Source organism: Podarcis filfolensis (genome assembly GCF_964270895.1).
Source record: "Podarcis filfolensis genome assembly, chromosome: 7".
Classification (NCBI taxonomy): Eukaryota; Metazoa; Chordata; class Lepidosauria; order Squamata; family Lacertidae; genus Podarcis; species Podarcis filfolensis.
In genome coordinates, this window is record NC_139603.1 from 6,906,530 (window position 1) to 6,932,329 (window position 25,800).

General features: G+C 42.6%; 2 protein-coding genes across 15 annotated transcripts in view; one reads left to right on the plus strand and one right to left on the minus strand.

Annotated features, from left to right (window-relative positions):
- The window catches only part of DGKH (diacylglycerol kinase eta), a 764,231-nt gene that overhangs the window by 300,455 nt on the left and 437,976 nt on the right, over nucleotides 1-25,800 (minus strand). The gene's annotated exons all lie outside the window — the stretch shown is intronic.
- The window catches only part of ENOX1 (ecto-NOX disulfide-thiol exchanger 1), a 280,345-nt gene that overhangs the window by 227,092 nt on the left and 27,453 nt on the right, over nucleotides 1-25,800 (plus strand). For 10 of the 12 annotated variants that reach the window (XM_083624672.1, XM_083624673.1, XM_083624682.1 and 7 more), the window contains 2 exons: nucleotides 1,539-1,659; nucleotides 24,806-24,990. In XM_083624672.1, coding sequence (XP_083480798.1) covers nucleotides 1,539-1,659; nucleotides 24,806-24,990 — 306 coding nt within the window. The remainder of the gene's footprint in view (nucleotides 1-1,538; nucleotides 1,660-24,805; nucleotides 24,991-25,800) is intronic. The other 2 variants (XM_083624674.1, XM_083624675.1) reach the window with 1 other exon arrangement.

Genomic DNA, 25,800 nt, shown 5'->3' on the forward strand with positions numbered 1-25,800 from the left:
CATTTATTCCAACCCCTTTCGGCGATATTGGCTGTTCAACCTCACATTTATTCCATAAATGCACACATTTCCGCAGAGGATTAGGGGCTCCATCTTTCTACTTACGGCGCACTATAATCTGTCTGATACGGACAAAATTTTAGAGATGCATTATGTGGAGGGTAGGATCCTGCTTTCTCAGTATGGAGAGCATACAAAATAGGTGAGGCAGTATCTCTTATTGGAGCACCTTCTGTCAAAAGACAATGGAAACTTTCACATTGCTCAGAACTACCAAATACGACCCTAGTATTCAACACAGAATCTGGTAACTGTCATAATATCCCAAGGATCTGAAGTCTGTAAGCTTCAGGAGGACTAGGATGTTGTTGTTGTTGTTTAGTCATTTAGTCGTTTCCGACTCTTTGTGACCCCATGGACCAGAGCACGCCAGGCACTTCTGTCTTCCACTGCTTCCCGCAGTTTGGTCAAACTCATGGTGGTAGCTTGGAGAACACTGTCCAACCATGTCGTCCTCTGTCGTCCCCTTCTCCTTGTGCCCTCCATCTTTCCCAACATCAGGGTCTTTTCCAGGGAGTCTTCTCATAAGGTGGCCAAAGTCTTGGAACCTCAGCTTCACGATCTGTCCTTCCAGTGAGCACTCAGGGCTGATTCCCTTAAGAATGGATCGGGTTGATCTTCTTGCAGTCCATGGGACTCTCAAGAGTTTGCTCCAGCACCATAATTCAAAAGCATCAATTCTTCGGCAATCAGCCTTCTTTATGGTACAGCTCTCACTTCCATACATCACTACTGGGAAAACCAGAGCTTTAACTATGATACAGTTTGACTAGGATACAGTTTACTAAATAGGTAGTGGAAATTCTCCTACTCTGGGTACCAGTACTTGTTTAACTTCTTTTATAACTCAGAACAGATTGTTGGTTATTTGGCCAAGGATCCTACGATTTCTGGTGCAGAATTCCAGAACCCCTGTTTTGATGGACAGCAAAGTCAGTTACTATGAAAAGGCACAATACACACACACAAACAAATGAACAAAAGTTGAAACTGCAGCAAAGTATTTGGCATACAGCAATTTCCCCTCCCACAGCACTCCTGGTGTATGCCCATCACAGACCATCAGCTGTCACTCTGAAGAGATTGGCTTGTGCCAAATATATAGTAACTTGTGGCAGGAAAACTATTCAAATAGCTTTTACTCATCATCTAACTGAAGTGCTTTAAACGTATTTATATGTTTATGTTATAATTGATTTTTATCTTAAGATGTATTATTGTTTCGTGTGACATTTTGATATCTTCTTGAAAAACTATAAAATTAGCTGACTGCCATTTCACGCTACAAAACATAAAATGACAAAATGAAAAAGTACCACTTAAAACCACATATCAATGTGTGTGTCTCAATCTAAATCACTTGTAAATTCTTCAGTGCTTTTTTTTTTTTTAAGGGTCTTGTCCTGTTTATAATCGATGAGCTGTCCAAGAAACCAGTATAACTCACCAAGTGAGGTTTGGGTTTTTGTCATTTTTAGGAACTCAGGAATGCTCACAGTGAACAGCTCATGGGGATCCGGCGGGAGGAAGAAATGGAAATGTCTGATGAGGACAGCACTGACAATCTCAGTAGTAAAAAATTAAGAGTGGACGAATCAGGTAAAGCGGCAAACCCCCACCTTTACATTTCTTGCAATATCAAAGGGATCTATTCAAATTGTAAATGCTGTTTCTGCTCCAATCGTGGTGTGCTAATACTGTTGAGAGGAGCCACCTGCACCTTCCACAGTCCAGAAAATATGACGGACACAATGTATTTGTCAAACCCTGACCTTTCAAACTGGCACCAGACTTTTACCCCTCAGCAAAAGTCTGTCGAAACAACAGGTAAAGGATTCCACTTTCTGAGAACATTTGTGCATGATTATATAGCTAATTAAGAGGAGGGCAAAGTAGAAAATGGACTCTGGGACAGCCTATTGATTTGTGAGGAAATGTTTGCGGGAAGTGCCTTAATGGTAATTGTTCCTCAGGTTTCTGCACATTTGCCATTTTATCAGCTTAACGACTTGTGAGAGATGCATCAATACGGAGCCTTCCACCTTTCTACCCTAAAAGACAATTCCTTGCCAGAAAGTGATTTTGTGCCTTCAAATCAGAGCTGGGCTGTATATGTGATAATGTCCAGAAGTGCAGTTCTGTGATCACTAGGAGGGTGGCCTTAGGACAGATGGGAGCTCTCTCTCAGATGTCAGAGCCTCCCTTCCTACAACCTTCTCTGACGTTCTGGACTAACCAATATTAGAGTTCTAACACTGGGAGGCCCCCAAAGGGAGAGCGTTGAGGGTGTGCCAGTAAACTAGGAAGGATAACAACAGGAAGATTTAAAGAAGGAACCATTGGAAACTCAAGGCAGTAGAAACATAAGATGATTAAAGCCCCACTGAACTTGAAGCATGGGAAGCCCCAACAAAAAAATTATAATTTGGCAGAATATTTGGACTATATGATATGTATTTATATAATTTGGAATACTTAATGTGATTTGATTGGATTGTTAAAATGGAAAATGTAATAAAAATTATTATTATTTTTTTAAAAAAGAGGGTGTGCCAGTAAACTGGGTCTCCGGGAGGCCTTAAGTCACTGTCTCATGACACGCTGGCTAAGCGTGGGAGAGATTTTGGCGCACCCCTGCCTGAATTGCTCCCTCACTATCCGCATATATATCACTCTGCACAATCATTTTACCCTGCACAATTTTACTCTGCACAATCATTTGCCCTGCAAAACAAGGCATTACACTGTTGCTTAAAAACAACAATTGAAACTTGCGAAATGAAAAACAATCTCCAATGAGACATTCATTTCAGGCTCATTTGCAATGCAGTCTCCACCGGCATCTTATGCCTGCAGTTGGGTAGTTGTGCTGGGGTGGGTGTTGAGTTTTGGGCTGGGTGGGGTTTTTCCAGTGTTTTTTTGCCTTTCTGATTCATTTTCTGTTGTTTGCATTTAGTCTTTCCTCTGAAGAACTTTAGTCTTCTAATACTTCTGTAAGTAGATTAAGCAGAGAGTTTGAGATTTGCCCAGGGCTTTTCAGAGAACATCTTAACTCAGCAGGTATATAGATTCTATTAATAATAATAATAATAACCCTGCGTTTCCCACCTGAAATCCATGCCCTTGGCATGGCATCCATGGTGGTCACATGGTTAAGATCAGCAAGTGCCCATTGGAAAGTTATCACTTGATTCCCACTTTTATTTAAACTAAATAAATACTATCCCTTAGTTTAAAACATACTTGGCTCACCAAGTTAAGGGAGCTGAAAGCAGATGTGAGAGAAGCCTACTTGGCCTGGTTCCTTTGTGACCAAGATTTCAAACCTAGATAGCAAATTATATTTTTGTTTCCCCTAGTTGCGTGTCGAGGTCCCCAAGCCACCCCTCAAAAATAATTCACAAATCACACGTAATTTTAGTTTCAGGTTTTGGGCACTCCCTCACTGCGAGAAGCCAAGTTACAGGGAACCAGGCAGAGGGCCTTCTCGGTAGTGGCGCCCTCCCTGTGGAACGCCCTCCCACCAGATGTCAAAGAGAACAACTACCAGACTTTTAGAAGACATCTGAAGGCAGCCCTGTTTAGGGATGCTTTTAATGTTTGATGTATCACAGTATTTTAATATTCTTTTGGAAGCCGCCTAGAGTGGCTGGGGAGGTTCAGCCAGATGGGTGGGGTATAAATAATAAATTTTTTTATTATTATTATTATTATTATTATTATTATTATTATTATTATTATTATTTTGGCCACAACTTTATTGAAATACAAAATCTGTGAGTGGTTGCTTAGACATTGGTTATGACTATCTGTCCCCCCGCCTGGGACAGAACTGACATTCCGAACTCCATCGGAAGGCAGTGAAGGGAAAACAATGTTGGGGATCAGTTGAGCTGAGCGTCAGTCCCTCACCGCTCACCCAACCAGCTCCCCAAGGCTTGCCGGCCCTGGTCCCATTTCAGGGATTGGACGAAATCGTGGCAAGCCCCAGGATTCCTTTAACGGAATTCCCTTCCAGCACCATTGGAGGGGCAGGCCCAGCCTATCCTGACCCCCCCACCACCAGCTTTTTATAACCAATGCCTAACCGCAACCTTACAAGTTGTGACGATTTGCTAAGTAGTAGGCAAAAACCAAATGGCACCAGCCAATCAGCCAAATGGACAAAATTCCTACTAGGCCCCTGCACCAAGGCAGACGACCCCATGACAGGCAAAGCTAGGTCAACCGGAACACAGGGCGGGCGGGCGGGTGATCCGATGCACTCTGCGAAAGAGAAAGCAAAAGGCAGAGTGCCCCAATATTTAAAGACTATGGTCCCTCCCACCCAATTTGTTATATGCAATTTGCCCCAGCAACCCGGTCAGCCAATCGTTGCGCCAGGCAATACCCATTAACCTGCCTGGCAACAGAGGGCTGGCTTGGCGGCCCACACTGCAACACGCACTCTCATTTTATGGAGAACACGCTTTACCATTAGAACTCATCCACACTTCCTTTTGTGTCGCGCTTTCTAGGCACAGGTCCAGGATTTCCAGGTCTGTGTCCAAGCAGATTTTTCTTTTTTGCCTTGCTGCTTTCCTGTTGGCAGCCCGCCGGAAACCTGATTGCTGTTTGCTCTGATTCAGCAGTAAAACCCAGATTTTCCCGGAGATTATAACAGCAGAAGATGAAGAAGAAATGCTCAGACACGGACCTGGAATGAGCCCTAAGATAAGCTTAACTGTATATTTGACAGGTCTCTAACTGCGGTACATCCATATGGCTCAAATTGAATTCATTTTTAATTTTATACTTGCAGTCACTTCATATTCTAGGAGAGAAGCACAACAAAACTATATTTTTTAAAAAAGTGAGAGCAAAATTGCTCTTCCTAAGCAAACAGAAACAAAATAAGTATGGGATTATATTCATTGTAGAACTAACTACAGAAGAATATTCAGGCATGATAAAAATATTATGCTGTATTGCTGCAGTTCAGGGATCTCCTACAACTGAGTTTAGGTTTTTTCCTAATCCCCTGGGCACCACGCACGAATCATCTCCATGCCGCACCTTCTCTAAATTTGTAAAGTTGAAATCCTAACTGATGATAACAGAGAAATGTAGACCCAAACAGAACTGGGAACCTGGACCTCAGTTCAGAAGAACCTGAGGAATCCCATCTCTGAGTAAATCATACCATAGCACATTCTGCAGTACTATCATCTTGTATCGAATCTTGAGATTTATTATCTGATCACAACAGCTTATGGTTTTACCAGTCAACTGAGACAAGTTTGTCACATTATTACTTGATAACCGTCACCCCCAACTGAATTTGCTCTTAGGCATTGACAATCCTAACAGCTGTTTGCCCCATCTTATTACCACATGGAACACAGGTTTATTGGATGAGATCCTAAAGTCCTTTGTTATCTCTCACACAGCTTATGTTCCCTATTGTGTTTTTAATATTCTGTTGGGAGCCACCCAAAGTGGCTGGGGAAACCCAGCCAGGCGGGTGGGGTATAAATAATAAATTGTTGTTGTTTGTGGTTGGGGGAGAGCAAGAAAGAGGCTATATCTTTTCCCCTCTGGACTTCCCCTCACCTTCTGTCTTCAAACGTTAGATGCCCGTTCAGTTGCGCTAGGTGCAGAGCCTTGGGGGCACCTCAGGGAGCGTCGCAACTATGATATAGAATGGAAGGTGAGATGTAGGGGACACCGGATTTTGTCATTGCCCAGGGCACCACTGAAATTGGAGACCCCAAAGTCCATAACTGATGCTGATCTCCTGAACCCCCTTTCCCCCATGTTTCAGGCAAGCTAGTCACATTTCCCCTCTGTTTCTGAATAGCTCATCATTCTCATTCTTCAAAGAGTTTTATATGTTTGAAAATATCCATGAGGTAATTGGGAGAAGGCTGCTTCTCGGTTGTCACAAGGCCCTTCCAGTAAGACCTATGCACACCCTTTCTGACCACAAACTGGTTTCTCTTTGGCTTCAAGCAAAGGTTGAATGTCTGATCCAAATGGGCTGTGAGTGTGGTGCTAGAAGAACTATATTTAGAATGTAGATTTCATATTCATTCTGCATGAGCATTTCTAGGGCATCATGCAAGCAGTTCATGGTGTGGACATCTTTTCTGTAAGGATTTGTCCTTCATTGGGCAACGTGTTTGCTGCTCCTTTCATGGCAGAGTTCTTGATTTTCTCCTTCAGTTCATATCACCTTGTTTGTTGTTATGCCACACAGTTAACCTTTACTGGTCCTTGACTGATTTACTTAAAGATTCAGGTATCTGTTCTGTGCTGGGTCACTAATCTAGACCTAGGACAGCTATTTAGGTTGGCCCTAAGGCCATTTCGGGACACGGGTGGCACTGTGGGTTAAACCACAGAGCCTAGGACTTGCCGATCAGAAGGTCGGCGGTTCGAATCCCCGCGATGGGGTGAGCTCCCGTTGCTTGGTCCCTGCTCCTGCCAATCTAGCAGTTCGAAAGCATGTCAAAGTGCAAGTAGATAAATAGGCACTGCTCTGGCAGGAAGGTAAACGGCGTTTCCGTGCGCTGCTCTGGTTCGCCAGAAGCGGCTTAGTCATGCTGGCCACATGACCAGCTGTACACTGGCTCCCTCGGCCAGTAAAGTGTGATGAGTGCCGCAACCCCAGAGTCGACCACGACTGGACCTAATGGTCAGGGCTCCCTTTACCTTTACCTAAGGCCATTTCACCTGAGACAGGAAAAAGTCAGGTCTCCCAGCTTGCCAACATGTCTCTTCTGTAATTTTATTTGGAGGAGGAGAGATCTCTGTGTTACCCTCGGGAAGCCTAAACTCTGGGGCCATGTATAGCTGTAGCTGCTGCCAGACAACTGTCTTCTACATATTTGCATGCACGTGTCTCCCTTTGAAAGTTACACAAAAGGTGGGACTTGTTCCGTTGTGGAAATGACAGGGATTATCTTGTCTGCAACAACGGAACAGTCCTTACCATAGTAAAGGCATAAAGAATGCCAGATAAAATATCATTTGTGTTTGTGTAGAAAAGCGAGATAATGTGCCGTAACAATGGGTTATTTGGGATGCATTCATCTATTTGGGGGGACGATGACCCAGTTGACCATTCTTTCTAGATTTGCTTTCTTTCATTGCACATGGAGTCATCTGGTTTGCAGAACAGAGATTCATAAATAGTTGGTCCTGATTTAGCAGCAGCAGATTGGATATTTTTTGTGGGTGGGTTTCCAAAGTGTGCCCACAATGCAGCAGCTTCTAAAGAGCTACGGGTATTCATTTGTAGGTTTGGAGCTGCAAGTCGGAGGTGATTCCCAGAGGGGAAACATCCCATTTGTCTTTTTTCATTTTCACCAACGGCATGTACTTAGCTAAAATGGTGATTGTCATAACAGAAATTCCGCCTCATTTGCATTGCTGCTGATAGAGAGTGGAATGAAAAACAAAAGTGGCTGCTTGCATAGAAGACTTTGTTTAAAAAGAGAAAGAGAAAAGAATGGGCCACCGACCAAATTAATTTATATAAAAAGGGAAAATTAAGGCCTGGCTACAGAAGCAATTATTCTGGAAGGAAGAAAGTCACGCCAGCCATAAAAACTGTAGATCAAATACCATCTTGTAGGATCTCTCTCCTCTACCTTTTGGCACTGAGAGCAAAGATCTGGAAGTAAGAGACCCTGAAAGTAATTTTAAGAATTATTGAAGTGCAGCTGTGTGCAGGCAGCTAGCTGGAAAGATTTTTACCCCTAGGATATATTTCTAATTTCCCATGTCATAGAAGGGTAGTATTCTTATGTTCCTAATGTAGCAGAGGCACACGGAGGTCGTCTATTACAGCTCCAATAAGTGAAATGCTTTAGCAGAAAAATGGTATTAAATTGGGGAGGGTTTTTCTAACAGAAGGCCACAAAATGAAGAACCGAGAGGATCACTGGCCATGAGCTTGCTTGACCACTGTCAAATATTTTGGGATAAGCCCCTGGGTTATTTTATTATGTTTAGAGCTTGGCTGTCGGGTGAAAAGTGGCTACATGCAGGTATCAACAAATCCTCATCGGTTCAAAGTCGACAGAAAAAAATTGTATGAGTTTTGCAATAATAATAATAAATCCCCTGACATAATGTATTTATGTGGGTATTTCCCTAAATAGAGGCACGACTTTACATAATTTAATGCATTTTTGTATGCTATGTTTGGGTCACAAATATCAGATGATAACTGCATCACCGCTAATTTTTTCACTGTATCAAGGAAGCCAAGTTTCTTCCTTGGCCAACATCATAAGTAGATATGTGGGGTTTGTTTTTCCATTTCTGCTGTTCAGCACGGTTGCATTAGCCTGTTATTAAACGAAGGGGCATCTGGCTTAGACCTAACTATAGGCCACACTACCTTTTCTACTTGGTTCACTGAGAGCAGAGGGAAAGGGGGGGAGAGGGAGAGAGAGAGAGACATGCCCATTCATAAAGAGTGGGGTGAATGTATGAGGCTGCCTTAGACTGAGTTCTACTGGCATGTAATGTCTCCTGAATGGCACAGCTCTCCAAGATCTGAGATGGGGGGGGGTGTCTTTCCCAGGAATTTGCAGAATACACAAAGAAGTATACATTACATACAAAAGAGACGCAAAAGTTTTGATTCCTGAGTATGCTTTCTGAGATTCCTTCACCTGGATATGCCAAGGACTGAACCTGTGACTTTCTATAGGACATGTGTATTCTACGTTTGTGGTTCCTCCCCATGGAACACAACAGAGAATACAATCTAAAACATGCAGGGTCCAGCCTGCTTAGATTTTGTACTCTGGCTACTAATCTTGGAGTCTTGAACCTTGGTCCTTCGTTGTGGATGATTTCTTGCCAACACCATGCATCGTGCATCATTTTATTTGCATGCCGCCTTTCCATACTTCAAACCACGTTCAAGGTGGCTTACAACCTGGAAAAATTACAAACATCTCAAAAGTGTTGTTGTTTAGTTGTTTATTCATGTCCGACTCTTCGTGACCCCATGGACCAGAGCACGCCAGGCACTCCTGTCTTCCACTGCCTCCCGCAGTTTGGTCAAACACATGCTGGTAGCTTCGAGAACACTATCCAACCATCTCGTCCTCTGTCGTCCCCTTCTTCTTGTGCCCTCCATCTTTCTCAACATCAGGGTCTTTTCCAGGGAGTCTTTTCTTCTTATGAGTGGCCAAAGTATTGGAGCCTCAGCTTCACGATCTGTCCTTCCAGTGAGGACTCAGGACTGATTTCCTTCAGAATGGGTAGGTTTGATCTTCTTGCAGTCCATGGGACTCTCAAGAATCTCCTCCAGCACCATAATTCAAAAGCATCAGTTATTTGGCGATCAGCCTTCTTTATGGTCCAGCTCTCACTTCCATACATCACTACTGGGAAAACCATGGCTTTAACTATCTGGACCTTTGTCGGCAGGGTGATGTCTCTGCTTTTTAAGATGCTGTCTAGGTTTGTCCTTGCTTTTCTCCCAAGAAGCAGGTGTCTTTTAATTTTGTGACTGCTGTCACCATCTGCAGTGATCATGGAATCGCAAAAGTAGTCACAAACAAATAAAATGCACCAAAAAGTACACAATGACCCCCGCCCCTAAAAATACCCCAGTCCAAGAGTCTGTTCAGCAGCCTCAGCTTTCGCAGCTGAAGTCAGTCAGAGCCTATGGGAAAATGGAACTTCCAGGACTCACAGCCAAGATGGTCAAGCATCTCTATAAGATATTGAACCTCCTACCGTTAAAAGTTTCAATGTTTGAAGAGGCTGGTGGACATGGCTCAGTCTGGGACCAAACAACCTCCTCTTCAACCATCCCTAGTTGTACTACTTCAGACCACAGTCTGATGTGGTCCAACCCAGTCACAGATGTCTAAGACAGGGACTTGGGTTCTCCTTTCTTCCCCAGAGAAGTTCTGAGACCTCCAGCCAAGTGCAGGGAGAACATCAGTTCATGCACCCATATCCAGTCCCATCATCAGTTGCCAGCTGGTGTTCCAGGCTAGAGCAAAGGCCCTCTAGAACCTCCTCTGACTTTTCTGTGGGGTGGGAGGAGGCTGCCCCAGCCGTCCCCTTCAGGAAAGGGAAGTGCTGTAGGCCCTGTCAGTAGCTAAGCTCTGTTCAGGCATTTACCTGCCCCACCCCACCCCACCCCTTAGAACTAAATGAGGCAGAGGGCAAGGCATGCTCTCTCCCACTGCATTCCCATTGCTCAGCCCCATCAACTTCCATGAATTGGAAGGGTAACTAGAGGAGTTGTACTGGGATCCTGATCTCCTCTTTGGGCTTCCCATATGATTTATAACCCTGCCCAGTTAGGTTCTGCATTGTGCCGGGAGCTTACATGGGTAGAGCAGACTTTAATCCAGCAAATGGCTCAAAATTTACTCAAGGGAAATTATTCATCGACTATAAATAACGGAGATTGATGGATTGATATTCAGGGAGCTCACAGGTTGGGGACAATGTTCTGGTTCAGAAGGTTAAAGAAAGAGAAAGAGGCTTGGCTATTTTTTTCTGCTCTAAGAAGAACTGACAGAAAAAAATGAGGGTAGAAGAGGAAACATATGTGATAACTGGGGGACAGATGAATATTAAATTATAGAGTTTGAGATCCTAAAGCAGGCATGTCCAAAGTCCATTTCGGGGGACTGGCGGTCGGTTTAATCCAGCCCCTGTGGCAGTTTATTTCCTGAGGTAAAATTCCCCCCAAAAACCTCCACAGCTTAAATCCTAAAAAAAAAAGCTCCACAACTCCAATCTTAAAAAAAAAAGGTCAGCAATTTTGGTTGGCCCTTTGGTCAGCCCTCATGGCCCTTCACTTCATCAAATCTGGCCCTCTTTGAAAAAAGTTTGGACACCACTGAAGAAAGAGAGTAGCGAGACAGAGTATAGGCTTTAGAACAGCAGGAGCCTAAATGAAATAGGAGATAAAGGAGGAAATTGAGATTTTTGGCAGTGCTAAAACAGTTGTTTTGAAATGTTTTTTTTATTGAAGGTGTTAAGAAATGCGGGAGTGACCCCTGACTAAAATGATTTCAACAAGGGACATCCTGTTTTGGGGCAGGGAATCAGACTGTGCCATCCATCCAACTGGGAGATCCTTCTAATCCACTCAGAAATGCAAAGACCCTCCAGTTGAAAGTTGTCATAGTTTGGCAGGCTGTTTTAGGACTAATTCTAATACTTTTCATGGTCAGTCACTGACCGCTTACATATAGAAAATGAGCATTAACTTGAATTATTCATTCAAGATTGCAGGATCCAGGAGAGAAAATAGCAGCTACTTCACTTCTCTCTGGTTGTGTTGCGCTGAGCCAAGTCATGGTTTAACTTCATGTGTCATCTCAGCCAAGACTCCCAGTTTAGATCCTGGACAAACCACAAGTTGGAAATCGCAGAACACAGACCTTGCTTACAGCTCAGGGTCCGTCTGGAGAGAGCTAAACCTGGGTTTGGATGGCACATTGAGCCAGCACAGCAGCAAAATCACCAGGGAGGAACGACGCAGACACAATCCCCACTCCCAGAACTCACATTCTCGTTCATTCATGTTAAGCTGTGGTTTCGCTTAGTGTAACACGTGAACCAAACCAGTGGGAGTCTCATTGGAGAGTAAGTTATTAATGTTAAATAACTTCTGTGCGGGCTGCTACAAAATAGCTGACTTAAGGCATCTGGTCTGCTAAATGTGGATATATTTAACATTCCGAGCTGAAAGAGAACATCTGTGGGAAACTGCTCAGTTTGTAATTTGAGTGTTATAAGATGGATGCATTCATATATGAATCATATTTATGAATGTTGGCGATATTACTAGCAGAATCAAAAAGGAAACTAAGATTTGGCTCAAGAGTTCTTATGAACTAACATTACAAGTTGAATCTATTCTGAGGAGTATCTCCATATTCAGAATTTGGTTATTGGACTATAAATGGTTAGTTTCTGTTTAACTTTTCATTGTTCCTTTATTTTTTGCCATGTAGGTGTTATAAAACCATTTTATAAAACAACGACCCAGCTTGTCCGTATTGATGCATTCATGGAATGACAATTTGGGTGGCAGTGGCAAAAAAATATTTTTTAAGAAGAAATAGAAGAAGAGAAGAACAGGACACTATCTTGATAGGGATGTGAATTGCTACTTCCCTAGTGATCAGATTGATCATTTCATGAGTGGGGAGGGGGCAAGAATCAGCTGTGGAGGAGGGGCTGTGTGCAACTGAAAGGGTGCAGCCCTTGGCGAGTGAACCTGGCCCTCAGGTCAAAGGGGGTTAGGCATCCTTGCTTTGAAATTAGGCACTCTCTATTGCAAGGTACATATCACAAAACAGGCAAGGGACACAAAGCACACAAGATATTTAGGGCAAAGCAGAGACATCTCTTCAGTGAAGAGCTTTTGTTCTGTAGCAAAGTTCCTGACTTCAGCATATCAAAGGACACCGTCATACTTCAATTCATCACAGCAATGAAAGGTTTATTAACCTTATTCTTGTTTTTTTAAAGAAACGGAGAAAGAAAATAGAACTTTCAAGGAGACATATTTAATAAGGGCTTTGGAAAAATTGACGGCCTAACTACAAACTGTATTGAGACGCCTGTGGTGCTTTGATGCCTTTGAACTGCCAGGAAAGCTATTATCTAGATTACATTTTATTATGTTTTCTGGTTTTTCATCCTGATAAGGTTTAATGCAGGATCATTACATATGAGAATAGATTTAATCCTGTTTTCTTAGCAGGCTTTAAGGACACCAAGGGGATTATTCATATAATAAGATGCAAGGTTGCTATGGAAAACTCTGTAGCAACCCAACGTCTTCACAAAAGCAAGCAGCCACTTGTGACAGCAATCTAAATTTACATTTATTTTAGTGTCATTTTTATCGACACTCTTAGTCTCTCATTTTGACAAGATGCTAAAATATATTTTGGTGCCTTTGCTTGAACAAAATTAACACTGTAGTACTGGAATAGAAACAGTTCATAAAAATATTGGGAAATAATAATAATAACAACAGTAGTTTAGCAAAATAAAATTCTAAACTAACATAAAAAATGCTTTATTTCCCCCACAAGAAAATATTGCTACTTTTTCACAAGTATTATCATTTATCATTTATTATTTACCTCGCAGTAATTTACTTCATAATGAAGTGTGATGTAATAGTCAGAAAACCTGCTATGAAATGTTTGTGCTGGCTAAATTGCCTGGCATCAGTGGCATCAATGCATACGGTTTGAAATTAAGAGGCCCTGGTAGTTATATACTGAATACTTATAGCTAATAATACATCAAGCCTCAGGATAGAGGTGTAACAGATCACATCAGCAAGGCATGCTCTATCTAAAATTAAGCACTGATTTTCAAGGTATGAAAAAGTGACTTACTTTGACAGAATCATGCCCCAATTAAATGGCTTTCTTCTTATACCATGAGCAGTGTGTGGCAAAATATTTTAATGAGGAAATGAATTGTAATAGATTTTATGCACTTCTGAAATATATGGTTTCTAGCTGTATTCCAAGTTAATATCCAGCTGTTCCCCATTATGCTAGGTGATGTTTTCCCAGTACTCAACGCCAGACAGCCCCAGTTAATTCATTCTCCTTTCCACACAAAAAGTCCAAAAGGGATTCTCCAGTTGTTATTATTGTGAAATGTTAAGAATAGTCTTCCTCCGGTCCAGTATGTCGAATTTATCTCCGAAAAAAATCGAGCATCCACTATTAGCATAATAATACATAGTTATTTTCTAGTTGTATATTAATTAATTCCTACCCAATTCCATATCTTCCAATCACTTTTTATGTTGGCCATGATTTCCCATCCTAATTTAACAGGAGAGAATGAGAAAAAAGAGGCTCCTTCTCTTTCCATTTATTCCATTCTTTTTTCAAGTGTATCACCATCCCCACCCTCTAAATTCACTCCAAATTGTGCGCAGAATCCTTTCTCTCTCAGTTCTCTCTCTGCCATCTCAAAATGTTTCTTAATGTCTCTGTCAATGGTTTCATTATCATTCCCTCCATTTCATCATCTGCTGCCTCCCGTTTTACTATTCCACTCTCATACTCTGGCAGATCTTGATCAGTACACACCCACACACACTCTCTGCAAAGGCTCTGTGTATTCTTTGGTCTGGTCTTTCTCTGATCAATTTCCATTCACCATTTTATCCATCTTGGCTCTGAGCTCTTTCAATTGCTCATCCAATAATTGCTGCACAATACCAACAATCAGTGGTGTGTTTTGTTAGTTTGTTAACAGTCTCCACCTTGAAAACTTGCATCTGTCTCTTTCAGAAGTGCCTTCTTTTCACGGATGAAGTTTCATTTTTGCCAGCACTGCACAAAAGGGACGGAGAGTTAAAAGTAATATAAAATGAAGATTCTTAAGAACGAGAACTCCCTTATCCATTTATAATCTTTCTAAGTCAGAAACAATTAGAATAAGCTTTTTGCTTTATTTTTCAGTCTGTTTGTTAATGCCTCTTATGCCAGCAGTCAGTTTGCATTCCAGTTGAACTATTAATTGGCAGACCAATCACCACAGTCGTAATTCATCCCAATCTACAAAGTAATTAAAAGAAGGGAAGTTTAGCTGACCTGATTGCATGAGGCTATTCAGGGCTATTATGTGGTGTCTGGGCATGGTGGTGGATTGGGAGGGAGAAATCGTTTCCACTGAATGGAAACCTTCAACGGCGCAGACTCATACTACCCAACTTACCGCTGTTGGGAATGTGCCTGCTGCAGTAAACAAACCATTGCTCACCCATGTTAAACTTCCTTTGAATTCCTGCCCTTACCCACCCCACCCTTGGCATGATGTAGGCTGAAAGGTGTAGGGAGGGTGCCCATGGCTGTCCCGAAATGGCCTGGCGGGCCAAATGGGGAGGTCTGCTGGGGCAATATTGCTCTGTGGGGCAGAGGTTCCCCACCCCTGTTGTAGAGGGGGGGTTGAAGCCGAAAATGCAGCGACTCTGCTAGAAGGCAGACTAGTGCACTTCTGTCTGAAGTCTAAAACAGGCCAGGCATTATTTGATTTCTCTTTTTGTTAAAAACAGCTATAGGGGATGTCATACTGGACTGGGACTGGGACTGGGACACAGGCTGTGGGAATTAAACTCCCCCCTCCTCAGTGCCATTTCTCTAATTTTATTTGCCCCTCAAAGCTGCTGTTTGACCAAGGCCAGAATATCTGTTGTGCAACTGGAGCAATTGGTTTTTTTATTAAGATGGTTTGTCTTATTGCTGCACTTCATAAGCTTTTTTAGCTGAAAAGCTCTCTTTCTCTCACAGTTGTATAGTATACAAAAAAAATAAAATACTGATGCTTCAGGACAGTGGGGTTTCCTTTCGCCCCTGGTGGCTACAAGCCTAAAATAACTCCTTAGGAATCAGCTGCCGGGGCACACTAACCTGAGCATAAGCTCAGTTAAACACAAGTGGGATTTATGCATCTGGAACATGCAGTCATCAGGCCAGATTCAGATTGGTTCAAGCCTTGAGGCTATACTCATTTGGGAGGGGGCAGAAGAACATGACTCTGTATCATACAAAGATGCATCGCTCCCGTAAAAGGAACCATATTATTATTATCATTTATTTATTAGTTCATCAATTAAATCTCCACGCTATCCTTCATCTGAAGATCACAGGACACTTTATTGTAAAGGGCAGTTTACAGTATGGCACACGGTTTCTAGCCGTTTTATGCTCCCTTAGCTATCTTCACAACAGGAGAGGAGGTGAGGAAAAACAGAGATGACTTAAGTGAAAGAAAGTTTAATCTGTGTAACGACACATGTTCAGAGTATTTTCGTTTTTGTTTATTAAAGTTGGCAAAATGCTGCTTCCTGGTGTTTTGCTGAGAGCTGTGAAACTCTGCCAGCTCAAGAATATTTTAATGTAGTCCAAAAAAGCTTATGCTGTAATTAATTGGTCTTTAGACTTGCTATATGGCACCTTTTGGGGGAAGAAAGGGGCCCTCTTTGAGTAATTGCACCAGGGCCCCCAACCACTGTAATCTGACTTAGTAATTTGTAATTTGACTCCCTGGAGAAAACATACATTTAAAGGTGGACATGTGTCTGGCTTTACAGAGGATAGTCCTCTATTAGAAGTTGCTCTGCATTTAGTGTAGTTTCAAGGGAAATTATGCTAAGAAGGGGAGGCAGCCAGGACTCAGAAGTTGCCCATCAACTGTTTGCACCAGGACAGGCCAAGTAGGCAGTCGAGGGCACCTGGTCACAGTGTCTTCTCCTATCGTATCTCTCCCTTTGGCCAATGGGAGCTGTCACCCAAAAGATCTGGAAGGCACCAGCTTGGAGAAACCTAACTTAGAGGAAGGCGTTTCTGGTTTTCAGGACATTTTATCTTTTTGTCTCTGTCCTGGAAGCAGGGGGAAAATGAGAGAGGTGAATTTGGGCCTCTGGTGTGCCTTAATGTAATTTTAGGACTGCATATGCCCTAGCCCAGGGGTGCCCAAACTTTTTTCAAAGAGGGCCAGATTTGATGAAGTGAACATGTGTGAGGGCCGACCAAGAAATAAACTGCCACAGGGGCCAGATTAGGCCCCCAAAACGGACTTTGGACATGCCTGCCCTATTCGTATTTGAGAACAGCTCTGAAATCCTCTAAAGAGTCCACCATGACTTGAGATGACGGGAGGCTGTGCCTTTGTCATGCTCTCCCTCTATCGCTCTCTGTGCTTCTATTCCTTCCATCCCTCTAAATCAGTGGTTGCATTTGGTGGCCCAGGGGGTTTGCCTATCCCAACCAGGGGGTCCGCAGCACCATTCACATAGCAATAGCTACCATAGAGAAATCAAGAATGTCAAAAGTAGGGGGTCCACGGCTTGGCTTTTGAAAAACAGGGGGTTCACGGACCCTGACTGTTAGGTCCAGTCACGGACGACTTTGGGGTTGCGGCACTCATCTCGCTTTACTGGCCGAGGGAGCCGACGTTTGTCCACAGTTTTTCCGGGTCATGTAGCCAGCATGACTAAGCCGCTTCTGGCGAAACCAGAGCAGTGCACAGAAACGCTGTTTACCTTCCCACCGGAGCGATACCTATTTATCTACTTGCGCTTTGACGTGCTTTCAAACTGCTAGGTGGGCAGGACTTAGCTAATTGGGAACCACTGCTCTAAAGCACACAAACACCCCCCCCTTAAGACCTTTTAATTCTGCATATGTTCTTAAGAATCTGCTGTTCTTTCCCCCTTAATAAATATTTCCTCCCCCCACCCTTCTCTTTAAAAATATTTGAATAATTTTATGTGATTTTAGTATTTAAAAAAATGTTCCGGGAGTCTCCAAGGTATTGTTTGGTCTCGTAAAATACCCTAAACACCAACTGTTGGGTAGGCATGCATATAAATATGGCCTGGATCAAAAGCATTGCATCATTTGAGATGTGGGGGGCTCTGCTATTTAGAGTGGGGGGAGATTAAAATCCCAGAAGACCTCAGGCATGTCTAAAGCAGCATTTCAGATCTTCGCCTTTGGTTTCAATCTAGGTAAAATTGGTTGAGCTGAAGTCCCATTCAAATGGGCCAGAAGTTTTCCCACGGCAACTATTTTCAGCTCCTTAAGAAAGCTTCCCACACAGTTGGAGATTTATGGGTTTAAGACAACAGAAACATAATAATTAAAACAAAATACACTATAGGCTTTTTTTTTTTTAATTCACTCCATTATTAATCACCTCATGAGATGGCCCCAAACTGCTCCATTTCTCAACTGAAGAGAGGCAAAGCACTTTATGTTTGATTAATGGCACTTGAGAACTTGAGGAAAATGTTCATGTAATTTCTGGGTGAGAATAAAACATTACGATATGATGAATTAACCTTCTAAAGAAATTGTTTAAAATCATGCCAACAAGTGTGGGAAATCTTTCTTTCTCTCTCTCTCTTTTTTAAACCAGCCACAGAAAATTATATCAATTATAAGGAACTAATGTTTCCATACTTTACAAAAGATATTCTCAAGTAATTTTATTATTCCAAAATGTCTATTCTTCTCCAAGAGTAACTTCAAAAAAAGTGAGCAGGGCAACAGGGAAGGAAACTAAAGGCACTTCCAGGCCCTTGCTATATTTGAGGGGTTGTGATTCAGTTGCATACTAGCCAATTCAGATTGCACAATTAAAGGGCCTTCCAGACTGGTATTCCACTGTGGCACATTAGAGTTAGTTGTGGATATATGCTGATTAATAAGTTGTTCCGCGATGTGTCCCTAACACAACCACATTATTCCTGTCTGGAGGACCTATAGCACAAAAAATGCAGGACAAAAAAACCCCAATAGTGTTGGTGGTATGACTTGTTACAGGATTTTAGCAGGAAATTACAGGATATGGACTGACTAAAAATGAAGCAATTATATGCCTGTCCCAACACATTTGCAGGCGCAAATAATATTGAAAGTGGAGTTGTATATGACTGCCCTGATCCCACTGTGACCACAAATAATCATGAATGTGCAATAGAAAGAATGTCTACAGGGGCCAAAAGTGGATTTAGTGCTCTTGTGCAACAAACTGGACTTTTTGCAGTACAGAAAGTGATGGAAAAGTTCATGAGAAAGTGTGGGATAACGGCAGACGAAGGTGATAGACTATATGGGACTGGCTGAGATGACTGGCAGAATCCGTGACCAAGGAAAAGAGACGGTGGAAGAAGATTGGAAGAAATTTAAAACTTATCTTAAGAACTGTTGTAAAATTAATGAGTGCTAAAATGTTATGGGTAATGTAAAACAGAATTGCAGTGACAAATAATTGGGTAAGAGAAAAAGGATTAAAGAAAGTGAATTATAAGTAATTGAAATTAGGGGTTGCTGGAAAAGTTTAAAACAGGGATGCAGAAAAGGGAGGTATGGGGAAGTCGTTGAAATAAGGTTTAAGAAAAAGAGGTTATGAAATTATACATGTTTGTATGTTTGTTTGTGTATTGTTAGTTGTGTTGTGTTTTGATATATGTTGGAAAATTAATAAAAAAATTATTTTTTTTAAAAAAAAGAGAAAGTGTGGGATAACAATGAGGAATACAGGTGATCAAAAAATAATGTTTAATTCAAAAGAATGACAAAGTTAACCAGGAATTTCAGAATGCATCCCTGGTTTTTTTGAATTATTTTCTCTTTACAGTACCTCATCTTCTATATAACATTTGTACCTGGGCAGGACATCTATGACCTGTTGTTGTACATTATGCAGTACTCATCTTGGCACTGTAGATTGATGGCCTCTTCTGACACCATGTTGCACGACATTATGACATTGTGTCCTTTGTTGAGACGGCGATGGTATATTACAGTGTCATCTCTGTAGTCACTATAAATATTTATGCGTGTCAGCTTCTGAACATCTCCTCTTGGCTCTTTTCTCATATTTTTGTGTTGATAACACCTGCTTCAGCTTACTCCTTTTTGATGGGCTGGCTCTGATGGGGCATTTGCAAATATTATTTTACTCTGGTTCAGGTTATCATACATTTTAATACACATGCATGTATATTTCTGAGTGGAGACTACTAAACTGAGGATTAAAACTTGTTAATTTCCCTGTCTTTCTATGAATATTTCATTGGCAGGATCTCAGTCCCAATAAGAGCACCCGGGGATTCAGACTTGATGGCAATTCCTGCTGCTGCTCCATCTCTCCTGAGAGATCAGTGTAGCTATAGGGTGTGCATCACTCAACCTGTCCTTTGGGTCCCCTGAATTAGCTGACCCCTGCCCTTTATCCCACAAGCCCTACCCCTCTCCTCCCCTTGTGAGCCAGTGTGCTAACCTGCCCCCATCCCCCTCTTCAACTCCTTCCAAAACTGGAAGTCCTTGGGAAATTGCCTGCTGCTAATGAATTGCGATGGTGAGGAATTAATTTGAATCCCTCATACTAACCTATGTATGTCACCACATCCTATTAGCATTGCTTCCCTGAACTGTGATCGCTGCTTACAGCTTCTGTTGTGAAAGTAATTTGAAGGGTGGCTCACAAATATCTTCCTGTGCTGCTTTGTGTTCCAGGCAATTATTTTCTACCAATACGTCCGGGGATGTAAAACTGGTAACCATTAATAGCAACGTATCCCTTTGTTTTGATTTTCTTTCTAATAAGAAAGCTTGTTGGCCATATTCAGCATGTTTAACAAAGAAAGTTGATGTCATTCATCATGATGTTTCTGGATCCGTGCTTAGCCACAAGGTTCAGGCTTCCAGGACCTCACATGGGGCCTCGGAACAAAATAAAAACAAATCTCACATATGGCCCTAGGGGGATGATAGCATGATATGGAATACAGTCGTACCTCGGAAGTCGAATGGAATCTGTTCTGGAAGTTCGACTTCCAAAACTTTTGGAAACCAAGGCATGGCTTCCGATTGGCTGCAGGAAGCTCCTGCAGCCAATTGGAAACTGTCCCGGACGTTCATGTTCCAAAGAATGTTCGCAAACCAGAACACTCACTTCTGGGTTTACGGTGTTCGGGAGCCAAAACGTTTGACTCACAAGGCGTTCGGGATCCAAGGTACGACCATATACAGGTTTTATCTGTATGTTGTTGATGATTATTTTACTGTTTTATGCACATCTAAAGATTTTATTTTTATTATTGAGCAGTTTACTGCATTCCTTAATTGAATAAACGTTGGCCTGCATGCTCCTCTGACTGGAAAGGAAAATAGACATTGGGAAGCAGATAGGCTGAAGGGCCAAGAAGAAAGAGATATTAGGAGGCAGAAGAGCTAGGGAAGAGGTACCCACAAAGCAGGAGTAGCTAAGAGAAGGAAAAGTAAGCAACTTACTTTAACATGCCACCCTAATCTCTGCTGAGCGTCTGCACAAGATTCCAGGAGGTTCCAGACTCTCACTCAGGATTGTATTTCTGTTGGGAAATTGAGGCACAGCGGAGATTAGCATCTTTGAGAAATATGGTTTATTTACACATATTTACTACACCTAAAGCCTTCCATGGAGCAGGTGCAGAACCCCCCCAAGAGTGTCTCTGATCACCCCTTCCATAGCTCCAGCAGCCAGTCCTGCTCCCGGGTCTCTCGGTGCAGCTTCCTCCAGGCAGCACTGCATGAAGTTGTTGTCCTTCCTCGTCCTCCTTCCCAGCAACCTTTGTAGATAACAGCTCCTCCCCATCTGTGGGGTGCCACAGGGTTCTGTCTTGGGCCCGGTCTTATTCAACATCTTTATCAACGACTTGGATGATGGACTCAAGGGCATCCTGATCAAATTTGCAGATGACACCAAACTGGGAGGGGTGGCTAACACCCCAGAGGACAGGATCACACTTCAAAATGACCTTGACAGACTAGAGAACTGGGCCCAAACAAACAAGATGAATTTTAACAGGGAGAAATGTAAAGTATTGCACTTGGGCAAAAAAAATGAGAGGCACAAATACAAGATGGGTGACACGTGGCTTGAGAGCAGTACATGTGAAAAGGATCTAGGAGTCTTGGTTGACCACAAACTTGACATGAGCCAACAGTGTGACGCGGCAGCTAAAAAAGCCAATGCAATTCTGGGCTGCATCAATAGGAGTATAGCATCTAGATCAAGGGAAGTAATAGTGCCACTGTATTCTGCTCTGGTCAGACCTCACCTGGAGTACTGTGTCCAGTTCTGGGCACCACAGTTCAAGAAGGACACTGACAAACTGGAACGTGTCCAGAGGAGGGCAACCAAAATGGTCAAAGGCCTGGAAACGATGCCTTATGAGGAACGGCTAAGGGAGCTGGGCATGTTTAACCTGGAGAAGAGGAGGTTAAGGGGTGATATGATAGCCATGTTCAAATATATAAAAGGATGTCACATAGAGGAGGGAGAAAGGTTGTTTTCTGCTGCTCCAGAGAAGCGGACACGGAGCAATGGTTCCAAACTACAAGAAAGAAGATTCCACCTAAACATTAGGAAGAACTTCCTGACAGTAAGAGCTGTTCGACAGTGGAATTTGCTGCCAAGGAGTGTGGTGGAGTCTCCTTCTTTGGAGGTCTTTAAGCAGAGGCTTGACAACCATATGTCAGGAGTGCTCTGATGGTGTTTCCTGCTTGGCAGGGGGTTGGACTCGATGGCCCTTGTGGTCTCTTCCAACTCTATGATTCTATGATTCTATGATCTGTCCACTTGTGAGCGTCTCGCTAAGCTACTGCACTTGGTTTTGGAGTTTCCCTATGGAAGCAAGTGGGTGGAGCCATTCTCCCAACACCAGACCTACTGCTTCTTACCTTGATGGGTCTGAGCTGGTGATGAGGTCATCTCCACGTGACCTGCCCTGCACTGCTCCCACCAGTGCAATTGTCCTGCCCCAGCCCTTTGCAAGTAAGCAGCAGAGAGGCTGGTGTCATGGAAGCAGTTGCATGTGTCTTTTGTGTCCCACTAGGACATTACCACCTGCTTTCAGGCGTGCCTGCAAACCCTTCCCAGTTTGTCGTAAGAAATACTTCAGCATTCAGCTTTATGGTTCTGCAAGGGGAAATGGACTCTTTTCCGAAGTATGTTCCCATGCCTTTTGAAGTTCATGCTGCATATAATTTACATATACTGCTCCTGTCAGATGACAATTAAAGATTCCATAATATAGAACGTGAAAATTACGCCATCACTGGCGTGAATCAATAACGTGCCCTTACTTATGAATGCTCATGGAATTGTTTGCGGTTATGAATTTGATTACAGCTGTTTTATTGTGATGTGAATTCACAACAGTACCAGAATAAATAATATACAATATTTATTTACTAAGCCAAACAGTCCTTGATGTTGGCAAGAGGAAAGTTTTTTTCTGGAGGAGCGTAGCAGTGTCCCTAAAATGCTAGATAACACATTTGCTGCCCTGTCTATATTTATGCTCAAATAATTTATTTAAATAATGTTGCTGCTGCGATCTTTATAGCTTCCTGCATTTTGCTACACAAATTTCAGTCTACACTGCAGACGGTGCAATTCATTTGCTAAATGTAATTTCCATCTCTGCATACTAATCGATTTCCTCACAAACACCTGCTATCTGTTATGATAATAAAGCTGCCATTCTAAATTGAAAAGGGGCCAAATTCAGCTTCCTAAGGAAATGACTTAAGTGTCTTTCAATGCTACTAATGCAGTAATGCTTCTGTAGTGCCAACATTTTTTTTCAGAGCATTTGCATTTTATATCACTTGGTTCTGTTCCATAATTTCTCTGTCTGTGCATAGCCCAATGCTGAGGAAGGAATCCAAAGGGAAAAATCTTAGTTTTCATCTCCAGGCTTTCACTCTAGTACTGACCCGCACTGTGTGTGCAAATCGGAAACAAGGGCACGTTTCTTGGAGACTGGATACTGACCAGAAAATCGAGATATGCATATCCCCCAACTACTGTTGGAGATTAGGCATATTGTGCACATTCTCCATGAGGTCTGGGGAATGTGCACAATGGCTGGTTGTTATGCACATTAACCGCTCACATTACCCTCAACATATATGTGTATAGGGCTGTTATGCAGAAGATGGAGAGACTTGTTGTTTTTATTGCTTCAGAGGGCAGGATTAGAGGCAATGGATGGAAACTTCAGGAAAGCAGATTTCAGATCAACATTAAGAGAAACTCTCTAACATTAAGAACTTTTCAGTAGTAGAATGGACTGCCTCAGGAGGTGATGTGTAAGCAGAGGCTGGATACTCATCTGTTAAGGATACTGTAGTTGCATCCTGAACCACAGATCCTGCACTGAGCAAGAGTTTTGACTAGATGATCTCCTTGCTTGCTTCCAACTCTATGGTTCTATTATTTTCCCCAAAGATAGAATAGAAATTATCAATCAATGTCATTTTGGGAAATGTTTCGTTAACTTGTACAGCGGAAACCTGCTGAAAGTTTAACCTGTGTTCATAGCTATTGTCTATTTTTCTATTGTCTATTTTTGCTATTGTCTATTTTTCTAGCGAAAGAGGTACATGAACACCTCGCTTGTTCTCTTATAATGGCAATGGCACTCACCTGTGAGGTGCCAGAACTGAGCTCCATTGAGCTCCAGCTGGAAAAAAAACCCTTCCTATTGCATAATTCTTTGGTTATCTTTCAGTTTTGTGCTTGAGGTGTGTGGATGGGGTGGAGATGTCCCTCCACGTAACCCAAAACGCTTTTACCGGCACCCTCCTAGAGAGGGATACTGGGTTCAGTCCTCCAGCACTGAGCACCATGTTCCACCTGCCAAACACTGAGGTGGGACGAACTATCGCAAACCATGCTGCAAAGATCCTGAGCCAATCCAAGTGGGGCGTGAAGTCACCACCAATCAGCTGATCAGTGCTGACTTCAAGTACCACTGGGACCAATAAGCGATTAGGAGCTCCCCAGTGGAACCAATCCCAGTGGAGATTGCATTTGGCACCAAATCTAATATATGCCAGCCCCACTTTCCAAGGAACAATTCGGAACACCTTTTGAGGTTCTCAGTTGCAGAGGAAGAAAATAATGCAGAAAAGCAGGCCTAAACCATGGTTTGCCTGGTGTATGCTTGAAAGCTCATACCGGAGTTTGAGTTCTAATCTGTGGTTGACAAAACCATGTTCTGTTGTGATGTCTGAATTAAGCTTCTTTCATGGTGCCCATCTGTGTTCCGCTGCAAATTGGCTTATCTAAGATTATCTGCTGGCCTGCCAGGCAAATAAATTTCTAGTTATCTGTTGAATGCAATCCCATTATATTAACCACCAGAGTGTTTCCCTTCTTTCAGCCTTAGCTGCTCAAGCTTATGCACTTAAGGAAGAGAACGACAGTCTCCGATGGCAACTGGACGCTTACCGAAATGAAGTTGAACTCCTGAAACAAGAGAAAGGGCAGCTCTTTCGAACAGAAGAAAGTTTGACAAAGGATCAGCAGTTGCAGTTCTTGCAGCAAACGTTACAAGGCATGCAGCAGGTATTCCTTTACCAGAGGTTTGAACTGTTTTTAAAATAATCCTCCCAAACTGACGCATGCTGGGGGGGCATACGTGCAATTGAGAGCAGTCACCAGAAAGCCCCCGCCAAATTTGGTGCAGTGCTCTGGAAGAGAACTGATTATTACTCCTGTAACCCAAACAATAGGATGTGGGTGGCACTGTGGTCTAAACCACAGAGCCTAAGGCTTGCTGATTGGAAGGTCGGCGGTTCGAATCCCCGTGACGGGGTGAGCTCCCGTTGCTCAGTCCCTGCTCCTGCCAACCTAGCAATTTGAAAGCACGTCAAAGTGCAAGTAGATAAATAGGTACCGCTCCAGCAGGAAGGTAAACGGCGTTTCTGTGCACTGCTCTGATTCTCCAGAAGCAGCTTTGTCATGCTGGCCACATGAGCCGGAAGCTGTCTGCAGACAAACGCAGGCTCCCTCGGCCTATAGAGTGAGATGAGCGCACAACCTCAGAGTCGTCCATGACTGGACCTAATGGTCAGGGGTACCTTTACCTTTAACCCAAACAATGGAGAAGCTGAGTGTGCTCATTATTTAAAATTTAACACATAAAATTTCAAAAAAAAAGAACCTTAAAAAATTATCTGCCTTTCCTTTCCTTTTCTTTTCTTTTCTTTCAGTATGTGTATGTTCCCCTCTGGGGTACAGGGAGTGTGCATTCACAAACTAAGATTTTAAAATGAAGGGGTGTAAAGCGTAATTAAATGCCAGGGCGATATTTCAAAAGAGGAAATAGAATGGCTGATATTTATCCATCTGTACATGTTCTCAGACACGTTTTTT